At 44.4% G+C, this 17,223-nt stretch overlaps 1 protein-coding gene across 1 annotated transcript in view; it reads right to left on the bottom strand.

Annotated features, from left to right (window-relative positions):
• LOC128834279 (protein eyes shut homolog) overlaps window positions 1-17,223 on the bottom strand; it is a 104,112-nt gene that overhangs the window by 34,632 nt on the left and 52,257 nt on the right. The window contains exon 7 of the mRNA XM_054022888.1: window positions 5,743-5,915. Within this exon, the coding sequence (XP_053878863.1) occupies window positions 5,743-5,915 (173 nt within the window). The remainder of the gene's footprint in view (window positions 1-5,742; window positions 5,916-17,223) is intronic.

Below are 17,223 nucleotides of genomic sequence, written 5' to 3'. Positions count from 1 at the left end.
TGTCCTGAGGTGACGTGTCCCCAGTCAATATGAGAATAGTTGAAATGCCCCATTTCAGTTTTTGTAGCCTCTCCTTGAGCATCTCCCAATCACCATCCTGGTCAGGTGGTCACTGGTATATTCCAACTACTATACTCTTATTATTCAAACATGGAATTTCTAGCCAGAGAGATTCTATAGCATAGTTTGGTTCATTTAAAGATTTTTACTGTTTGACTCTATGCTTGCTTCCACATACAGATGCTCTCCGGGTTACGCAAGACCCGACTTATGCAAATCTGCACTTACAGAAAAAGCTCCGCAACTTCTGTAAGCTCTTCCCCCCTCCGCCCCCCCGTAATTATTGGGTATGCATTCCTGACTTACGCAAAATTCGACTTACGCAAGGCATTCTGGAATGGAACACTTGCGTAAGTTAGGGAGAGTCTGTATACGGTCACTCCCATACCCACGACCTACTCTGCCATTCCTATATATTTTGTACCCTGATATGATTGATCATCATCATTCCACCAAATTTCTGTGAAGCCTACTATATCAATATCCTCATTTAAATACCAGACACTTAAGTCCACCCATCCTAGTATTTAGACTTATTGCATTTGTATATATGCACCTATAAAATTTGTCACTATTTAGATTTCTGCCTTCATGTGATGTAACTGAATGGGACTCTCTTTTGTTTTACTGTTTCTTTTCAGTTCCTAACTGTATTTTATCAACTTCTATCCTCTCCTCTTTACTAGGATATAGAATATCTTCTTTAATCAATTCTCCCCTAAGCAATGTGTCTGTCCAAACTGTGCGCCCCTCCGCCCTTAGTTTAAAAAACTCCTCTATGACCTTTTAAAATTTATGTGCCAGCAATCTGGTTCCATTTTGGTTTAGGTAGAGCACATCCTTCACACACACAGTTATGCAGTAGGCTCCTCTACCTTTTAGCAGTGGTGCTGGGAATTGGAGTATTTTGTTTGTTTTGAATGCAATGGTATTGAAGTGACCAGCCTTAGTTTCTTATTATTCTGGGTTACAGTTTAAAGTTAATTTTCTCAAATTCTATATAGTTTAGTGCCAGCCATTTCTTTATTTGCCAAGTTGTAGTTAAATGATAAAAACTAGACTTTATTAACATAAAATTCCATTTTGGTGTTCTGTAAAACATCATTACTTTGATGAAGTTTCCTCAATTTCTTTTTTCATGTTCTTAGTCCTTGAGGGGTTTTGGTAACTGAGAACTGGTACAGTGTCAGCTCCTGACAATATTCGGTTGAATGCTTTTGCACTCCAGCAGCTGGGCTCAATTTCTTGTATTACTATTATAGTTGTGAGCTTTAAAGCCATTGGATCAGAATGATCTGTTGATACTTGAGTCACAATATCTTAGAGGAATTCTAAGTAAGTCCTAATGGTGATGTTAACATTAAGAAAAGATTCTAATGTTGCCTGATTTGGTCCTTCCTATTTCATTACAGCAGCTCTTGTTTCTAAGCAACAAATAAATCATACCCCTTTAAATCACTTTACCATTGGATACGTAGGGCCTGATCCAGCTCCTATTAGCATTATTAAAAACGGAGGGTGCTCAACATCACTGAGGACAATCTTAGTTTGTTCAAGCTTGTGAAAAGGAGGCTTGACTTATTTTTCCCTCTTTTAAAAATATGCTTTAATTTGCTTCTTTACGCAGTCTTCTAAGGGCTTTGCTCAGTATTTACACACAGTACTTATCAGGCAATGAAGTCAGTGAGAATTTCCCTGAGTAAGATTTGACAGGATTTGACTTATCTGAATAATAAGAGCATTTTCCATAGGTGATCCTGCTTTTCCGGGGTTTATACAACTTCAGATTTAGCTGATTTACTATTGTACAGTTATGTACTTACAACCTCAAGTTTTATCATTCAACTGTGCTGTATCAAGTCCCAGTTCCATTTGGGAAATTGTTTCATTCTTGGTAGTATTGTTGACTCCTCTGTTGTACATGCAAATGTTCTGCAAAGCATTTTGAGGACAGTTATGTGTTGATTTTTAACACATTTTGCTCAACTTCCTTATGCACACAAGAAATGGGTAACTATAGACAGCCGATTCTTACTTTCCAGATCAAAACAGGTATTAGTGCTTGTTAGATATGGTATTTAATGTGTCTAATGACTTCAGTCAGGCTCGGTTAAACTATCTTTCACATTTGCAGTGTGAACTGTTCCCACAGATCGGGTAAAGCACCCCCTGTTGGATATGCGCTAGCCTGCTGTGAGGGATCCAAACCCTGAATCCCACCTCATCTTACTGGGGCTATATAGAGCTTAGCACTGGCTTTGGCCCTATCGGCATTCACTCTAGGTACAGACCTCGTGTCTGATACCCCTCTTGGCAATGGGGACTCCCAAAGTCCAATTGCTTAGGCCTTGAAACCAGTTCTGTCTCCCCCTAGCCTCTCCAGCAACTCTTCCATGTTCCCCAGAATCCCACCAAAGGTTCACTGTTTACCTCTCCTGGGGTACATGATAAAGAGAGTCAACAGATATACAGAATGACTTTACATAGGATTCTAAAACATCATTACTCTTTACTTGGTATCATGACAAATACACTGATCCATACAAAATAATAAACACAACAGTATACATTTCGCTCAGTCCCCTCACTGCCTTGGAGAATTTTTTGGGCACAGGCTAAAGTCTTCTAAGGAGTCCCGGATATTTCCTCTCCCCTCTACCCTCCGGCACATGACCTCTCTCCATAACATCCAGTCTCGGGTCTTTTCTTCCTCTGTTACCTTTTGTCTTATAACCACTAGCCTCCTTTGTCTTGAGACACACTGATCTGCCTCAGCAGGTGACCAAAGACCCCTGCCTGATGACTTCATTGACAGGTGGCCTCTCCTTTGGTAAACCAGTTCTCCTGGGTAAGGGTCTTTCTTCTTTAAGGTGTTTCTTTTTGAATGGAGGACCATCAACATTTAATGACTCTTTATTGTTAGCTATGGGCCACTACCCCCTGGAGTTTGCCTCCTATCTCCACGATGGACAAACAGAGAAGGCCAACAAACCCCACATTCATAATGGCGCTTGCAGCTTGATGAAGAAACAGAGTTCATAAACTCAAAATTCATAAATTGTACTCAGATAGATTGCCCAAATTAACAAAACTGTGTCACCATAAGCATCATTCTTTATGAGCCCATGCTTGTTCTGTACGCTATTCTTGCTGACTTTGCCTGCCTTGGTCTCATCAGTATATGACCCACATCACTGCCCTGTGTTTACTGGCCCTTGTCCATTGGCCTGCTTGTTTTTATTGTTGTTCTTCTATGCTGTTTTTTCTGTTGTGCCTCATATATGTCCACTGCTCTTTTCCCTCACTCCCTCTTTCTTTCCTTGGTGTTCATTAGTCTTCATCACTTTATCTTCCTTTGTTCTCTCTTTTTCCCTCATCCAACACACACCATCATTCCAGGGAAGGGATATTCAGTCTCGGTAAACAGCTGTTTTTTAGCAGTTTGCCATCCATTAAAAGTGAAAACCGTACTTTAAAAAATATGATAATTCACTACTCTGCCATAGTAAGGTGAAATGATGGTCAAAGGGTTTTGGCCAAGTATAGTAATTCCAGTTCATACTAAAGCCAAAGTACAACGGATGCCTTCCTGTGTGCTTTCCAGTTACAGGATTAGGATTTATTAAAAGAATAACAAACTATGAGCAGCACAGTTTCTCTTGGGTGGGTCTACACTTACTTCCTGGTTCGGCAGCAGGCAATCGATCTTCTGGGATCGATTTATCGCGTCTTGTCGATCCCGGATCAATCCCGGAAGTGCTTGCCGTCGACGCCGGTACTCCAGCTCGGCGAGAGGAGTATGCGGCATCGACGGGGGAGCCTGCCTGCCGCGTCTGGACCCGCGGTAAGTTCGGACTAAGGTACTTTGAATTCAGCTACGTTATTAACTTAGTCCGAAGTGGGGGGTTAGTGTGGACCAGGCCATAGGCTCCAACGTGAGTACCTGCAGTACTGAACATTGCAAAAAGAGCAAAACCTGTTTGAAGTCCTGGTACATAGGACTTATTACAAGCTAAATTATCTGCTTTGTGTGAAGCATATTTCCTATATTGTCTGCTGTCCTGAATCCAGATGGTATCACAATTATAAACCCCTAATGAGAAGCAAATTCAAAGCTTAAGCGTTAATACTAAGACCCCTGAAAGGCTGCTTCAGCAGAGTCAGTGCTGCAAGCAGTATTCTTACAGGGAATGAAGGATTTAGCAGTGACTTTTCAGAAAGTGGTTTGTGAGCAGAGTTTGAGCTGGCAAATTTGCACCTGAGTTGTGCAATTCAGTTTTGGACCCAAATCAGACTTCCAGATGGGGAGTGCAACTCACATAGTGAGTGGTGTAGTCAGTTCTGTGCCCACAGTTTGCTTTGTGGATTCAGCGAGGGAGGCCAGGCCTCAGCACGTACTGTAAAGGACAAACAAAAACCCTTCAAAGGAGCCCTAAAGAGGGGCCTGAGAAAAATGAGGCAGACAAGGCTGAAGACTTTTTTTTTTTTTTTTTTTTTTTTTAAGGGGGAGAGGCAGCAGACAGATGCAAAGCCTTTCAGTGAAAGGGAGGCAAGGGAGCATAGACATCTCCTCTGAGATTGGCAACTAATAACTATTAGTGTTGTGATGTATGAATGTGCTCAAAAAGGTTTGCCTGTTTTATCATTACCCTAATCCTGAGGCCTAATCCAATGCCCATTAAAGTCAACAGGAATGTTTCCATCAATGTCAATGGGAAACATAGAATCAGACCTCAGGTGTACAGCACTCCTGGGGCTCTGAATGGGAATAAAGCCAGGTAGACCATAATGCTGCTTTCACAGTGCCTAATATGCACTCATTTTCTGACAAACTTACAAAGGGTGTGTGAATTTGCAGCTCCAATAATTTTAAGGACCTGGAAAAATGAGGTAGTTGAAAATAAGTGTAAGCACAGAGTCAGCAATCACTGGGTTAGGACCAATGGTTTTAAGAGACTTTTTTTTTTTTAAACACAAAGCTGGGATGCCACTTGGTTTCATTTATGAAATAAATACACTTTGTACTGACTTCGTACATCACACTTTTCATCTAAGTGGCTAAGTGTTATCTCCACTTGACAGGTGGAGAAACCGAGTCACAGAGAGATGCTGTGACTTGTCCAAGGTCCCAGAGACGCCTGACTCCATGTCCAGTGCCCTATCCACTGGACCTTTTAAAGGTTGTTTAAAAGTAGGCTGGAGTCTGAGGCCTTTAGGAAGTGTGGCCCTGCATTTGTGCTTCTTTGTTTGGCCATTTACACTAACTGATTTTTATTTTTTTTACAAAGAACCAAAAGCAAATAAAGGACAGTTTCGTCCTAAGATGAATTTTCTACAAAGGTTTATTAGGCTCCCGAGAGTGCTTTGTGATCATGTCATTTCACCTACGGTTTCATACATTCAGCTGCTTGGGAAGACTGGAATGCCACATTTCTGAGTACTTCACAGTCAGGAAGGGAATAACCCCACATGCACAGGAGTCAATTGGAGCTCTGCTATTGACTAGCATGGGTGCAGATCAGCCAGAGGGGTAGTGAAACCAAAACATCCAATTTCTATTTGTATTACTCTCCTTCCATCATTTTATTTGCTCTCTACATGATCCATGCAAATAAAAATCAATCTTTGGAGAAAAAAACCACAAATGGATAACATGGAAAAGACCTACTAGCTTTGGCATACCTTGTTCACAGAAGATGCCGGTAGTTCCTAGAGGGCAGTGGCATGTGTATCCATCAGGCAGTGGCACACAGGTAGCACCTTTTCTACACAGATGTGGTGGGTTGTGCTCAGGATCGCAAACTGAAACTGTCTCTGTGCAAAATGCTCCTTTCCATCCAGTGAGGCAGTCACAGCTACAGTACATAAAAGAGGGGAAACAATGCAACATTATTACCCGAACAAATCAATGTTTCAGTAGCATTTGGAGTCAACATTTTCAGACTCTGATGCCTAAAGTTAGGCAGCTAAATCAGAGGTTTTCAGTGGTGCTAAAGTCTATCATTGGATTGTATTTTTAGGCAGCTTAGTTTTAAGCCATTAGCCCAAATTTACATCACATTTGTTTTAGTCTAACAGCCTGGGATCACTGTTTGTATTTAATGAGACATTTGAATTTTTTATTATTTGTATTGTGGTATTAACATCCAGAAACGCCAGCCAGACTTGCATCTCCTTTTTGCTGGGTGTTAGACAAAACACAGAAGAAGGCAAGGTCCCTACCCCAAAAAACTTACAAACTAAATTAAGAAATGGCACAATAAGTAAGTGTAATAAAGAATAAGGGGGAAAGGGAAAATAATGAAGTGGGCCCAAGGGAAAAGTGGTAAGATCAGGCTCTGTGGCTGCCTCTCAGGTAGCTAGTTAGTTGGCTGATTTCTTCTCAGAGGCAGAGCAGAAGTGGGATCTGGGGAAGGGTTTGAAGGAGGAGAGGGTAGGAGGTTTGCAGGGGAGTGAGGCCTGTGTCAGAAGTTGCATATAGTTGCTAGTTGCAGACATTAATGCCATCATCATACTGAGGGAACCCGAGAAAAGGGAAGTGTCTGCTGGCCTTTCCCACCTCTGTGTTTAATTAGAGCCAGGGGAATCACTCAGATCAAACAAGAAAAACAAACCATATTGCTGGTTGTCCATATTAAAGTCAGTCTGAGTGTTGTAGAGCTTGTAAAATCCGAGAACATACTTGATACAGAGATTTAAAAATGGACCTTCTCCTTGAAAGCAGAATTCTTTTTAATAGTTTACATGTATTAAATAAATTTGCATTTTATCATCCACTGGCAGTTTTATGACCTGTTATAGCCATAGTGCTCACAGGATATTGGAGAGACAAGATAGGTGAGGTAATATCTTTTACAGGTCCAAAATTCTGTTGGTGAAAGAGACAAACTTGTGAATTACGCAGACAGTGCTTAATTTGTGCCGGGGCTTGCAGGAGCTGAGCCCTGGCACCTCTAGCCTGGGCAGTTCATAGCCCCAGCACTTCTGGGCTCCCGGCCAGCAGCCTCCACTCTCTGAAGGCATCACCTCTGCCAGCAGCAGCACAGAAGTAAGGGTAGCAATACCATCCCATGCCACCCTTATTTCTGCATTGCTGCCAGTAGCTGCGCTGCCTTCAGAACGAGTCTCTGACCAGCAGCCGCCCAGCTTGAGCCCCGGCACTGCTTTCATTTCAAATTAAACATTGTACCCAGAGCTCTTCTTCTTCATCCCACTTGGTCTCAGATTTATGCCTTGTCAGTGTTTCTCTAAATCAAGGGCAGGCAAACTTTTTGGTCCAAGGGCCACATCTGGGTATGGAAATTGTATGGCGGGCCATGAATGCTCATGAAATTGGGAGTTGGGGTGCGGGAGGGGGTGAGGGATCCGGCTGGGGTAGGGCTTGGGAGGGGCCAGAAATGAGGCGTTCAGGGTGCGGGAGGGGCTCTGGGCTGGGGCAGGGGGTTGGGGTGGGGTGGGGGGGGTGAGGGCTCCGGCTGGAGGTGTGGGCTCTGGGGTGCAGGAGGGTGGGATCGAGGGGTTTGGAAGGTGGGAGGGGTTCAGAGGGTGGCCAATGGGAGCTGTGGGGATGGCGTTTGGGGCAGGGGCAGTGTGTGGAACTCCCTGTCTGCCCCTATGCATAGGAGCCAGAGGGGGGACATGCTACTGCTTCCGGGAGCTGCTCCCTGGCAGGAACTTGAGAGCTACATTAAAACACCTGAAGGGCCGGATGCATCCCCCGGGCAGTAGTTTCCCCACCCCTGCTCTAAATGGATGTCTCTTATTGATTGCCTGTAAAATTCAAGGCCAAGAATAGAACATATATTTTGACTGGTCCTTTTCTCAGGCTTTTGTTTTTGTCCCTCGTGGACATTAGTTCAAACTTGCTGAGCTACATTGTCTCCATCAATCAACTCACAGTTTCTAGGCAAAGGACATCCATGAATCTTTGAAATGGTGGCAAGAGCTATATCCTGATCTCAGGTATGATCTGTAACTATTTTTCATTTCCTAGACATTTCATAAACATGGCACAGTACTGCTATTATTGTTTCTTTAAGCCTTCAGGGCAAAGGACAACAGGTAAGCAAACCACTGCCTGCAACCTCTTCACAATGATAAACAGCTACTTAAAATTAAGGGGAAAAGAGGACAAGACCTCACAGTAACAAAAGCACCTCAATCCATCAGAGTTGAGCATTAGGGTATTTTCTCTCTCACCCTTAACCATTATGCTTTGATGCATAGAAACCATTGAGGTGGGAAAGTAATTTAGCTTCCTAAGTGGCAGATAGAAATGTTGGTTTTCTGTGCTCTGATGGACTAAGGAGCTGGAAGCTGTGGCTGCACTTGCTGGGACTCATAGGAGTGTTTTTTTTCTGTCCCCCCTCCACACCATATTTCTTTTTGACACTCGTATATCAGAACATTTTCTTGCAACCTAAAAGTGAAATACTAGTTCTACTGATTTAAATGGGATTAAACCTACCTGCATGAGGGTTGAATTTGATCAGCTTCCTTCTTCCATACATGTCAAGTGCCATGAACACACATCACCCCGTATCAATGGTAGGACAGATGTGCCTCAGCTTAGCAATTTGATTATAGATTTGCACCCAGACTTTCCCAAAGTTCAGAGTTGTGTGGATTTTGGGTTCTGGTTCAGGCTCATACTAGAGAGAGCACTAACTCACAAAGTTTGGATCTGGAACCCCGTGTGCCCCTTGCTGCCTGCAAGCTGAATTCTGTTGCCTGGCCGTGTGTTATGGCTTACTCACACCAAAGCGTCCCCTTTGGTCTCTGAAATGTAGCTTTTAAAATACTACCCTCCCTTTTTCTCCTCCCGCGGGTGCAAATGTTTCTATGAGGCCCCTACCTACTCCGTCCCAGAGGCTGGTCCAGATTAGAAGACAGAAAAAACGAACTCAGGACGACGTGTTCACTGAGCTCATGCAGTCCTCCCGCACTGATAGGGCCCAGTTGAATGTGTGGAGGCAAACAATTGCGGAGTCCCATAAAGCATTACAGGTACACGAAGAGAGGAGGGATGCGCGCGATGAGAGCAGGCAGGATGCTATGGTCAAGCTCATGGAGGATCAAACTGACATACTCCGCTGTATGGTGGATCTAATGCGGGAAAGGCAGCAAGACCACAGACTGCTGCTGCAGCCCCTGTATAACTGCCCTCCCTCCTCCCCAAGTTCCATAGCCTCCTCAACCAGATGCCCAAGAACACGAGGGGGGAGGCTACAGCCAGGGCTGGCTCCAGGCACCAGCCAACCAAGCACATGCTTGGGGTGGCACCTGGTAAGGGGCGGCCAAACTTGGGGTGGCGGGGGGCAGCAGGGCGCTCGGCGGGGGGGGGGTTCTGGCAGCACAGCGCTCGCCAGGGGGTGTTTGTCAGTGCTCCGCGCAGGGGGGAGGGTTTCGGCAGTGTGGCACTCTGCGGGGGGGTGGTGTTCGGCAGCGCGGCGCTCGGGGATGTTTGGCGGCGCGGTGCTCGGCGGGGGGTTCGGCAGCGCGGTGCTCCACGGGGGGTGGGGTTTTCGGCAGTGCGGTGCTCGGCGGGGGGTGTTTGGCGGCGCTCCACGTGGGGTGTTCAGCAGAGTGGCGGGGGTGGGGAGGTTCGGCGGCGCGGCACTCGGTCGGGCAGGGCGGTGCTGGGGGGTGGAGGCTGGTGTTACGACGGGACAGTGCTTTTTTTTTTTTTGCTGCTTGGGGCGGCAAAAAAGTTAGAGCCACCCCTGGCTACGGGGACCCACACACTCAATCCCAGAGGATCGCCCAAGCAACAGAAAGCTGGCATATGCGAACTTTTGATTTGGTTTCTGGACTTGTCCTTCCCTCTTCCTCCAGCCCCCTAACCCAATACACTCCCCTCCTCCCCCGGTCTACCTTCTGATTTCTCTCAATGTGTTGTGCAACAAATAATAAAGAACAGTTTTTAAACAATTTTGACTTTATTTCCTTTCATATATATATATACGGGGTGGATAACTTCAAGAAAAACAAACACAACTGTCACACCGTACCCTGGCCAGTCATGAAACTGGCTTTCAAAGCTTCTCTGATGCGCAGTGCGCCCTGCTGTGCTCTTCTAACCGCCCTGTTGTCTGGCTGTGCGAAATTGCCCACCGAGCAAGTCGCCTCAACCTCCCACCCCACCATAAACATCTCCCCCTTACTCTCAGATATTGTGGAGCACACAACAAGCAGCAATTACAATTGGAATATTGGTTGTGCTGAGATCTAACCGAGTCAGTAAACTGTGCCAGCGCGCTTTCAAATGTCCAAAAGCACATTCTACTACCATTCTGCACTTGCTCAGCCTATAGTTGAACTGCTCCTTACTACTGTCCAGGGTGCCTGTATACGGCTTCATGAGCCATGGCATTAAGGGGTAGGCTGGGTCCCTGAGGATAACTATAGGCATTTCAACACCCCCAACAGTAATTTTCTGGTCCCTTCCTGCAACTGTTCAAACAGACCAGAGTTCCTGAAGATGCGAGCGTCATGCACCTTTCCCGGCCATCCTACGCTGATGTCGGTGAAACATCCCTTGTGATCCACCAGTGCTTGCAGCACCATGGAAAAGTACCCCTTGCGGTTTAGGGATACGCGTTCCATCTATCGCCCCGCCGCAGTTAGGGAACCCCAGCGCATTAAAGCCATCCACAATGGTTTGCACATTTCCCAAAGTCACTACCCTTGATAGCAGCTGGTCAATGATTGCATTGGCTACTTGCAGCACAGCAGCGCCTACAGTAGATTTGCCCACTCCAAATTGATTCCCGACTGACCGGTAGCTGTCGGGCGTTGCAAGCTTCCACAGTGCTATGGCCACTCACTTCTCAACTGTGAGGGCTGCTCTCATTTTGGTGTCTTTGCGCTTCAGGGCAGGGGATAGCAAGTCACAAAGTTCCATGAAAATGGCCCTATGCATACGAAAGTTTCGCAGCCACTGGGAATCATCCCAGACCTGTAACACTATGCGGTCCTACCAGTCTGTGCTTGTTTCCCCGGCCCAGAATCGGCCTTCCATGGCATGAACCTGGCCCAATGCCACCATGATCTCCCAATTGCCACATGCCATGCTTCTAGGAACGTCTGTGTCCATGTCCTCATCAGTATAGTAATCGCACTGTCGTCGCTTCCTCACCCGGTTTTGCAGGTACTGCACATACTGCTGGATAATGCGTGAGATATTTACAATGGTCAAAACTGCAGCGGAGAGCTGAGTGGGCTCCATGTTTGCCGCGCTATGACGCCTGCATGGGTAATCCTGGAAAAAGAGCGTGAAACGTAGGAGAGCTGTTCAGTTCAAGATGGCCGATAAAAGGCGGTAAATGGTTGTCTTCTGTAGCTTTCACAGAGACGGGAAGCTCGCTAGAGCTGCGAGAGCAGAGTTTGCGGTGGAAGCTGTTCACCATGGCCAAAAAACGGCGGGGAAATGTTGCCGTCTGTAGCTTCCACGGGAGCCCAGGACTGACAACATGGAAAAAGCGGTGGAAGCTGTGCGGCTTAGTTCACGATGGCCGAAAAACAGCGGGGAATTGTTGCCGTCTGTAGCTTCCATGTGAGCCCAGGACAGACAACATGGAAAAATTAGTTAGCGATGCAAGAGCGGGAGAGCAGAGTTTGTGGCGGAAGCTGTGCTGCTCGGTTCACGGTAGCTGAAAAAAGGCAGGAAATAATTAGATAAAAGAGTAGATCAAAAGACGAGAGGACATGCACGTTGGATTCATAGTACCAGGAGACAGGCGGTGCACCGTACTGCACCGTCTGCTGGCAGTATGGCGTCTGCCGTAGCTTTCATGGAAGGAGGAGCGAGTGATGGCACACACCCAGAAACACCCGTGAGAATGTTTTTGCCCCATCATGCACTGGGAGCTTAACCCACAATTCCAATGGGTGGCAGGGACTGCAGGAACTGTGGGATAGCTTCCCACAATGGACCTGTCATAACTAAAAGGGAAGGGTAACAGCCCTCCTGTGTACAATACTATAATCCCTGCTGGTCAGAGACCCCAAAATCCTTTTACCTGTAAAGGGTTAAGAAGCTCAGGTAACCTGGCTGACACCTGACCCAAAGGACCAATAAGGGGACAGGATACTTTCAAATCTTGGGGGGGGGAGGCTTTTGTTTGTGCTCTTTGTTTTGGGGGTTGTTCGCTCTTGGGACTAAGAGGGACCAGACATCAATCCATGCTCTCCAAATCTTTCTGAACAAGTCTCTCATATTTCAAACTTGTAAGTAACAGCCAGGCAAGGCATGTTAGTTTTATCTTTGTTTTCTCAACTTGTAAATGTTCCTTTTGCTAGAGTGTTTATCTCTGTTTGCTGTAACTTTGAACCTAAGGCTAGAGGGGGTGCCTCTGGGCTCTTTGAATTTGATTACCCTGCAAAGTTATTTTCCATCCTGATTTTACAGAGATGATTTTTACCTTTTCTTTAATTAAAAGTCTTTTTTAAGAACCTGATTGATTTTTCCTTGTTTTAAGATCCAAGGGGTTGGATTTGGACTCACCAGAAACTGGTCGGGGAAAGGAGGGGGGATAGTTAAATTCTACTTGTGTTAAGATCCAAGGGTTTGGATCGGTGTTCACCAGGAAATTGGTGAAGAAGTCTCTCAAGGCTACCCAGGGAAGGGAATTAGCACACTGGGAGTGGTGGCAGCAAAAGCAGATCTAAGCTGGTAGAGAAGCTTAGAGGTCCCTACATCTGTATCCTAAAGTTCAGAGTGGGGAAGGAACCTTGACAGCACCGCTCCGACATTCAATGCTAGCCTCGGTACTGTGGACGCACTCCGCCGAATTCATGCGCGTTAGTGGGGACACAACACCGAATGTATAAAATCACTTCCGAAAATTCGAATAGAATAAGTTCAAATTAATTTTGTACTGTAGACGTACCTAAGAGAGGTGCTGCACAAGGCAGATGTGGGGGAGCAGGTCCAGCAGAAGGAGAAAGGAGCTCAAACACACAACCCCCAAAGGAATGAAACAAAAAGATCACTTTGGACTGACGGATCCATCTGTAAGTCTCAGATACAGGTTAAAGTTTTGTAACATTTGCACTTTGGTTCATATTTCAGGGTGTCATACTTTTCTGAAACAGTTCACCCAGCCCTGCCACTTACATACCTGACAACACTCAGTATAAATACCCTCATACAGTGATTTCATAGGCTTAAGGGACCGTACCAGGGACCAAATTCAGCCCTGAAGTAAGCAGCACAAGTCCTGTTTGAGTTAAGGAGAGCTGGGCCTCTGTATGTCACTGCCAAATTGGGACCCATAACTAAAGTATAATGTATCTACGCTATTCAGTATCTTCCAAAATGTCTCTTTATTAATTTCATACTAAGTCTGTATCTTACATCATTGAAGCTTGTGCAATTGTGTTGCATTTCCTGGCACCTACATGACAGTAAACTACAAGGTGTAATATTGACCCCTGTGCCTTATGGCTTTTTCTGAAGTTCTTAAAACAGCTGCTTCCATTAAACACATCTTCCTGCATTAAACACAAAGCATCCTTGAAAGTGTGTCTTGTTAGATAGGAATGTGAATCAAAGAAAACAAGTCATAGTTAATCACAGAAAAACAAATACCCCAGGGATCCTCTCATATTTACTCAAACTCTAACAAGTGAAATGAGTCACTGTTTAAACCCTAAAAGTCATGAGATCAGGGCTTTACTCAGTAAGAATGATTCATATATTATCGTACATTAATTCAATTTGATTGCAAATTTCTTCTCTTTAGGATAAGAGGCTCTTAAATATTAATCATACATTTGTGAAAGGAATTTAGAAAGATGTCAAGAAATATGTATAATTTATTAGAAAGCAGCGCTGTACATTACTTCTTGAATAGTAGGCATACATCATCTGTGTTAGGCCAGGACACAACTATGCAATTTGCAGTAATTAGGAATGGGAGGATTTTATAAAACCCCGAGAATCTCCTCTATGAACCTTCTGTATGCTTTTTGGAACTTGGAAACCGTCTACGGATCAGACAGACTACACAGCATCACAGCAGCAAAACGTTTGGCCATATTGTGATAATTTTATGTTGAATAGTATTTTATATCATGAGTAATCACACTGAAATCAATGGGGCAATTCTGAGGTAAGGAACAACCTAAACTGAGTAAGCATATTACAATCTGATCCAGAGAAAGGTATTCTGGGAAATAAAAAGTTATAATCTGAAAAAAGCCAAAACTGAACTGACATAGTCAGCACCTCCCGTATTTTCCGAGAGACTGAAGAAAATCTCTCAACTTTTTCTCTACCAGATCTTTCCACATTTATTCCTATTCACTGTGCATCTTCATGATGTAGGTTTACCTTATTAATACACACACGTTTTCTAAATATATCAACAGTTATTGTTGATATATTTACAAAATATATTTATATGATATATTTATATGTTTATATATATATTGTAAATATATCAACAACAGTGTGCAGGAACCAAAGAGATTTTAAAAATCCAAACTCTGGATTTACAAATTTAAGGTTTAATTTCTTCAACCTGTGAGCTCTGTTGTGCACTTGAATGTTTTCCTGCCCAGTGTGAAGCAGCTGGGATGAGAATCTGCACCTCCAAATCAGAGGTCATGGTCTTCTCCCGGAAGAAAGTGGACTGTTCTCTCCAGGTGAGATGGGAGCAGCTGCCCTTAGTGGAAGAGTTCAAGTATCTAGGGGTCTTGTTCCCAAATGATGGTAAGCAGGAGATCAACCAGTGGATTGGTGTGGCGGCGGCAGTGATGCAGGCACTGTACCAATCCGTGGAAGAGAAGTGGGAGCTGAGTTCTTGAACGAAGCTCTTGATTTACAGGGTGATTTATGTCCCCATCTTCACCTATGGTCATGAACTTTGGGTAATGACCAAAAGGATGAGATGACGAGTACCAGCAGTGGAAATGAGGTTTCTCCACAGCATGGCTGGGCTTACTCTTTGAGACAGGTTGAGCCTCAAAGTAGAGCTGCTACTCCTCTGGATTGAAAGGAGCCAGCTGAGGTGGTTCAGCCACCTGATAAGGATGGATGCCCCTTGGGAGGTTTCCTTTGGAACTCTACCAGGTATATCCCACTGGGAGGAGGCCCGGAGGCTGACCCAGGACATGCTGGAGGGATTATATCTCTTGGCTGGCCTGGGAATCCCACAGGAGGAGCTGGAACCTGTTGTGGGAATACTGAACTAGAACATTGAGGGAAAATAGTCAACCAAAGATGGAGCATGGAGAGAGAAATGCATTCTGATAGAAAACATCACTATTTGTAAACAAAGAACCTTCTGAAGGGCTGCAGAACTGACACTAGAGAAAATAAAGGCTTCTGAAATCTCTACCTCAGCAAAGCATGTGACTTCTTTTTCTTTGCATTGTGTAAGTAAAAAAGCAGACTGATTTTACTCTAATGACACACTTGGCGTAAGATATGATACAAAAAAGTCAAGCAGTTGTAATGCCTGAAACAGATGCCCCATTGCCATCTAGGTCGCTGATCTTCACTGATTAGAAGAAATGCTAAGCGGTGAAACAGACTCACCTAAACCAGTGTAGGGGAATAGCAACCTTGTATTGCTCTGTCTGCATGCACAATGGTTATTCAAACGAATAGGCATTGCATAAAGAGTGAAGGCAACCAATGGTCCTTAATCTGGAGACCTATTAAATATACTGAATAAAAGTGAGACTTTCTACTAATCTAATCATAATAATTACACTGAGGGATTCTATTTCACTTTTCCACCTATAAACATATAGGCCCCACTCCTGGAATCAGATCAAAAAGGGCTCTTTCTAATGATCAAAATACAAATCCCTCATTTTAAGAGTATCCCTAATGGGGTATAAAGTCCCTTGTCCTGGGCAAAGACACACTTTGTTCCCTATTTCAGCAAGAATCATGCAAGGCATCATAGAATATGATGCAAATATATGATTTTCTAGCATATACAACTTTGGCCCGCAAATAGAATACTGACAGGTATTAGTGCCCTTTAAAAATAATAAAAAAAACCTGTTGTATTTTTCAAATAGTGGGTCTTCATTTACTTAAAAAACTGGTGGCTGCCCTACTGCTGACTGGAATGTAAAGTTTAACTGAAAGATCACAGAAAATGCTGTACATTTCTGCTGCTACTTAAATCTGAAGCACCATCCCCATAGCAACTGAATCTCCAGTTTAACTACACTGTACATTCTTCCCATGTGGAGGTGTGGGCAAAGTGCAGAAATAGCTCAAACCAGCAACAACAAAATCTCCAGAGGGAAATCATTTTCAGGAGACTCAAAATATTTGAACACAAACCAAATTTCCCGAAAGACCCCCTCTTCAGAGGGCCACAGATGATTTTAAAAGAGAAAGCAGCACCCACAGAGCCTGTGTAAGCTGGTATTGTCGGATATTGTACACCGACAAAAATCACACGAGCTATAGAGCTGCCACGTTGTCAAGGTGCTGCACTTTCTGTGGCCAAGGGGAATTCAGGGAGTGTAATTGTTTAGGAAATGACTGAAGTAACATTAAAAAGACATACATACGTGTACACACAATACACATGAGAGACAGATATGATGGGCCTGCTGTGATAACTGGGCTTACAAATTTGCCCTAATTGTGAGCTCAACTGTGAGAAGTGAAAGTTCATTAAATGTCACAATTAACTATAACAACCACTGTTTATGGGCAAAGGTGCAAAAGAAAGACTCAGTACGTCTAAACAAACAAAAAGGCCTCTTGATAAAACCCAAGGTTTGTGTTAAGATCACACTTGGTAAACAAGAAAAGGGTGGAGTCTGAAATCATTGAACCAGAATTGGTGTGCTGGAAATGAGCCTAATTGGTGGCAAAAATAATGGGGATGAGGGGTGAACTATTCCACTCATTACTCCTTTTTTTGATCTTTAAAGAACATGACTTTGGGGAGAAAAATTGGCTACGGGAGTGAGCTTCACTATCATGGCTGCTATCCCCCCCACACCATCTTTCGGGCCCCTAGACCTTCTTCATCCCAATCCTGAAAGATGTCTTGAGCAGACTGGGCCAGAGAGAAGACGCCAGATGACATCACCACGTCCACCAGTGTTGGTTGGATCCTGAACACCACCTGTCTCACATCCCCACCCACTTCTCTTTTTTCCTCTCTCCTATCCCTCTCAAAG

Source organism: Malaclemys terrapin, chromosome 3, assembly GCF_027887155.1.
Source record: "Malaclemys terrapin pileata isolate rMalTer1 chromosome 3, rMalTer1.hap1, whole genome shotgun sequence".
Classification (NCBI taxonomy): Eukaryota; Metazoa; Chordata; order Testudines; family Emydidae; genus Malaclemys; species Malaclemys terrapin.
The sequence above is the reverse complement of the archived record's forward strand: the minus strand, read 5'-3'. Positions and strand labels throughout refer to the sequence as shown.